General features: G+C 49.4%; 1 protein-coding gene across 1 annotated transcript in view; it reads right to left on the bottom strand.

Annotated features, from left to right (window-relative positions):
- Prok1 (prokineticin 1) overlaps window positions 1–5,268 on the bottom strand; it is an 8,033-nt gene extending 2,765 nt beyond the window's left edge. Inside the window, exons 1-2 of the mRNA XM_015505076.2 lie at window positions 3,372–5,268; window positions 926–1,051 (exon numbers count right to left, since the gene is read on the bottom strand). Coding sequence (XP_015360562.1) covers window positions 926–1,051; window positions 3,372–3,443 — 198 coding nt within the window. The 5' untranslated portion in view covers window positions 3,444–5,268. The remainder of the gene's footprint in view (window positions 1–925; window positions 1,052–3,371) is intronic.
- Window positions 5,269–5,592: the final 324 nt, after the last annotated feature.

The raw sequence follows: 5,592 nt of genomic DNA, 5'->3' as shown, positions 1-5,592 counted from the left end.
GGGGGGGGGGGGGGGGGGGGGCGGAGCAGAACTCTTGGAATGTTAATGAAGTCCGAGAAAAACCCAAGGCCGGAGCCCATCCCAAAGAAATGTTAATGAAACAGCTTCCTGCAAAATTGAAGATGCTGACCCAAAAGTCCTTCCTGCCCAGATTACTTCTTTGGCCCACCTGTGCCCCACCCTTCGGGCCTTCCCACCTACATTCCATCACTGAAAGATAACAGAACAGGGGACAGGAATGGGGGGGGGGGGCAGATGAAGACCCTAGGTATAAAAAGGGGAGACAACCGCACTTCCACGGATTCCATCTCTTGGGTCCCCTTCTTCCTCCGGGAGAAGTCTTTTCTGCTGTCCTTTAATAAAGCCTCTATTTTCCACTCTGACCTTGCCTCGGCGTGCTTCTCTGGTGTTATACTTCAACATTGGGGAAGCAAGGACTCTGGCTGTCCCCGCAAAGGAGGCAGTCCCAACATCAATGACATGTAGCTAGAGTTGATGTCAGAAAACTGCAGTTCCAGTCCCAGCTGCCTCGGTGACTATGCATTGAGCAAGGCACGTGACCTTGCTGGATCTGTTTCCTCACCATGGCCCAGGGCTGCTATAAAATCAAATTGTCTTAGTGGTTCTCCAGCCTGTCTAGAAGATCATAGCTCAGGATGTCAGGCCCTGTGAGATGCACAAACATCGTCTGTGGGACACTGAGTAAGGTGGGTGTTTGTGGGGGTGGGCAGCAGACAGCCCTCTGTGACTGCCCGCTTCCCCTCTGGCATTCAGGGGCCTGCTCAGCTGTGGAGGAAGCAGAACTGTACTCAGAAGCTCCAGCCCTGGTGATCTTGGCTAGAGCCAGGCCCCAGGACCTCCCGTCCTGTGCAGCTCAGGGCTCACCTGAACACACAAACCAAATGTGTGTTGCGTGGCCACCTACCTTGTGGCTGCTGGGGTGGCACGCTTCTCCTTCCTGTCCCAGTGGGGTACATATCCGCAGCCCCCGCAGCCACAGGCTGATGGCACAGCAGGTGCGTGCTCCACATTGGAGATCCCACTCACAGGCCTGCAGAGACAGAGAGGGCAGCACTACTACCTGTGAGAAGCCAGGTTGCAGCCCAGCAGTCCTCTGGGGGGTTGTGTGTCACCTGGCCCCATCACAACAGCATGCCTTGGACTGGAGTTATTGCCCCTGCTCCCTTCATGGGCAGGATGCTTCGTGTCCATCAGGATCTGGGTTTGAGGGACTGTCCCAGCTCCTTGGAGACCTCTCAGTGGGGAGGCAGACCTCTTTGTCTGAAAAGTCCAGTGGGTCAGGAGGGATAACTCTTCTAGAGCCAGTAGATGCTCAGCAGATGCTGGTAGGATTGAGTGATTTAGAATTCTCAAAGCTGGGAGGGTCCCTGATGGCCCAAGCCCCTGAGTGGTCAGCACTAAGCTGCTTTCAGCCAAGAATCTCCAGCCCAAACTCAGCACCCTTACTTGATGCCTGTTCCACATGTTGGTACCCCTCGCCCTAGAGGCCGATTGAACTGGTATCTCTCCCTAGTGCTTCTCTACTGGCCCCTGGGATCCCCCCAGTAGAGATGGACCCCACAGGGCTCGGCTCCCAGAATAGGCTGTATGTCCCTGCCTGGTTTCCAGAAGGTGACATTTGTAAAGAAGGCCACAAAACCCACTTTACCCATAAGCTAGGATCAGGAAACCAAAACTGCTCCACACTCAGGTAGAGATCAGAACTGGCCACTTTACAGAAGCTGAGTGCTTTCGATGAACTGAAATTTGAAGCTGTGTCTTGATTTGCTCTTTTCCAGTGGAGGCTGGGGAGGGCTCAGGCTGCACGTGGGGACTGCATCCAGAACTGGAAGTTCCCCACTTTCTCAGCCCCGGGAGGAAAAGAGGTTGCCAACTCCCTCCACCCAGAGGAGGCACGGGTAGCGGTCACCTGGCTGCCAGTCTCCAGCCCAGCAAGGGCACCCCTCATACCTAGCCATGCTCTGAAAGCTGAGAGTCGGAGGAAGGAGACCCCCACCTGGCTCTTATCTTTCAGGGATGGGCATTGCTGTCCCACTCTGGTAGTGGGACCAGACAGCCTTGAACTTGGGGACATTTGCCATCCAGGTAACAGAGGAATGTGGAGAGGGCAGAACTTGGCCTCCTCCTGGAAGTTACCTGTGGACATCAGCAGGACTCCGAGAATGGAGGTCGACTGGGTCTACTGTCTAACTATTCACATTGCTGTCATGCATTTCCCGTGGGCCAGATGTCATCAGTCCATCCTGACCGCAGGACTGCTGGGCCTTCCGGCTTCTCCCTTCCACCCACCCCCACCAAGCTTCAGTGCTTTATGCTCGTTCCGTGCCTGTTTTGGATCTCCAAAGCGATAGCTTACCCTTCATATATGTGCCTCTTTTGAACCAACCAGTCTTTTTCCTTTAGAAAGGAGAATGGAATCATCCTTTCTACCAACACGAAAACAAACCCAATTCCAGACATTGTTTGACATTACTCCACAAAAACGGTGGAGGTGGTTGAAATAAAAGTTCATTTCCCCTTTTCTTCTCATGACTCTGACAGGAAAGGTTTGAGTGCAGTGTTACTTTCTTTTAGTAAGAAGAGTCCCGCTGCTGCCCAACACCACCGGCATCCATGCCAGAGTGGGGCAAAGTAAGAGCCAGCCTTCAGAGGGGACATCACCCTCACAGAGTCGTGAGCACTGATGTGTGCAGCACCCGTGGGCTGAGCCTGTGCTGTCAGTCTGCATTTCTAGAAGCCAGTTAAACTGGTATCTCTCCCTAGTGCTCCTCTACTGGCCTCTGTTTGGAGCATTTTTTAGCCAAATGTTGGTGTCGCCAGTATTCCCCTCAGAACTAACTGGGCACAGAGCAAAAGTATTTCAAAACATTCTTTCTTTCTGAGTGGAGGCATCAGGGGTGATACTGACATAATTGCAGCCAATGAGCTATTACTGCCCTTAATTAAACTAACATACTGCTACGCCAAAACTGACATGTGGACCAGACTGTATATGAAAACCGAAACTTACACAAAAGGTAAATTAAGGGATGAATTCCACTTTATAAAAGAATTCCCAATGACACAACAGGAATCTTCATTTTTCCCAAAGACTAAAACTTCAAAAATTCTCAATTGTCTCCGAATGCATTTAAAACAAGATCTTCTTTAAACACAGCTTCTTAAAAGCCAACCCTGTTTATCAGAGTGAGGTCCAACTAATCTGAAAATCACAAACAATCCCTCTCTGGGGTCCCTTTGGTTCGTGGTGTGTTGGATGGCGGAGCCACCTGTGTGGTTCCCGGGCTTACATCCCCTGCAGACCCTAGCACTGTCCTGGAACCCAGGCAGAGAGAACGCTAGAGACTTACCCCAGTGATCACCGCACAGTCGGACACAGTTACTAGGAGGAGCATGATTGAGACTTTCATGGCACCTGTCATGGCCACCTGGAGTGAAGGCAAAACACGGTCTTCTCCAATGCCTCCTGCTTCCCCGGCTCAGCCTCGTGCCCAGCAAACTGGGAAGCCCAGGCTCTCCTGCCCCACCCTCCTCCTAGATTTATATGGTCGGGTCCAGGGCTGCCTGTGGCTGCCTCATCTCTGTTCTTGCCTTCCCTATTCCCGGCGTTATTCAGATGATCTCAGAGGCGAAGATGAGAGCTGAATCCCTAACAACATCAAATCACCACAAAAACTAATAAAAATGGATACGTCGAGGGCTTTGACAGTCGCTCTAACTCTTCCAGGAATGCAGAGCTTCAGAAAGCTATGTGCCATTGCTCTTGATATTCTTTTCTGCCTCTGGGTGTCCTTCTATGCTGCTTGGGGCAGAGAGAGGCTTTGGTAATGAATTAAGGGATTTGCAACATCACCATTTATCCTTTCCTGCCCCAAACCGTGAAACACGGAGTGTTATTGATTCCCTCCCACTCAGCCCAACAAGAATTATCTGGGCATTTACCAGGGGATCAACACGGAGGTAGCTAAAAAAGTTACAAGTGGGGAAGGTGCTGTCCCTGGTCCTCGAAAGGTGAAAATTCCAATAAAGAGACATTAGACAGTGAGAAAACAAGTCCAGATTTGTGGGGTTGCACTCCCAGGTGGGACACCTAACTGTCTGCTTTCTACTGGGCTCAGGATGAACACCAGCAAACACCCTGGTGCAGGAGCCAAAGGCAGATAATCAGCAACCCCACAGGTCCCATGCTCTCAGCATCCTGCAGAGAAGCAAACTCGGGCTGAACTTTAGCTCAAAGGTATGACGAACTACAATGCTGTCCTTCCTGCTGCATGGGGTGAGCATGACAGTGGCCTTCTCTGTGGGCAAACAAACACAGTGGGCACAGATGCCAGCCTAATAAAAAGGTGACTTTGGGCATAGCCCTTCTTGCTGGAGGGAATGGCCCTAGTTCCAGCCCTCACTATTCCAGACAACCCAGAGAAAGTTCCCTGATCCTTTCCCAGACGATTCAGTTCATCTAGATAACAATAAAAGCTGATATTGTTTCCAGATATATTTTGCCATATGTTAATACAGGCTGACCACCTCTATTCCAAAAATCTGACATCTTAAATGCTCCAAAATGCAAACCTTTTTGACCCGATGCCAAATGTGGAAAATTTCATACCACGAAACCGTGACATGCACAACATTACTTAAAATGTCATATAAAATCACCTTCAGCCTACATGTATAAGGTATATATGAAACATAAAATGAGTTTTGTGTCTAGACTTGGGGCCCATCTCCAAAGTACCTCATAATGTATATGAAAATATTCTACAACGTGAAAAATGCAAAACCTGAAACACTCTGGTACCATAAATTTCAGATAACGGATATTCCACCTGTAGATGTTATCTAAACAAATAAATAAAGATTGCTATAGTCAAAGACTTGGGAAACACTGGGTTATGCAAACTGTACTGGCATTTTTCTGCATACTTTTCAGGACCTTTCACATGTGTTTGTGTAGAAAGCAGCAAGTGGAAAAGACATCTTACAGTTTTTCCCAAACAGATTCATCCACAAAGCCCTTTATGTTTTCCTGGAGTGTCTCATGAAAATAGGGTCCCTACACATAAATGTTGACAGGCATTGATGAGTGCAGAGAGAAAGAGCCCAGTGGTTCTGGGCCAAGTGGCTTGGAAGACAGACCCCCACCAGCAGACACCTTGACTTCTAACCAACTGCTCACTGGCTTCATGGCCTTGAGAATATTGCCAACCCTCTGAGCCCTTATTTCCTGAATACCTCTGCTTCTCAGACCTCCCTCCCCAGCCCTTCCCCACAATACACAAAACTAATTTTGTGTATTCACAATTGCAGTGAAGAAGTTGTAGCAAGAAGCCTGGTGTGGTGGTGCACTCCTGTAATCCCAGGGATTTGGGAGGCTGAAGCAAGGAAGATCGTGAGTTCAAAGCCAGCCTCAGTAACTTCGCAAGGCCCTAAGCAACTCAGCAATACCCTGACTTTAAATAAAAATACAAAAAGGGCTGGGGATGTGGCTCAGTGGTTAAGAGTCCCTGGATTCAATCTCTGATACCAAGAAAAGAAGGAGGAGAAGGAGAAAAAGAAGAAGTTGTAGTA

Source organism: Marmota marmota, unplaced genomic scaffold, assembly GCF_001458135.2.
Source record: "Marmota marmota marmota unplaced genomic scaffold, marMar, whole genome shotgun sequence".
Lineage (NCBI taxonomy): Eukaryota > Metazoa > Chordata > Mammalia > Rodentia > Sciuridae > Marmota > Marmota marmota.
Note: the sequence above shows the minus strand (reverse complement) of the source record. Positions and strands in the feature narration are given on the sequence as shown.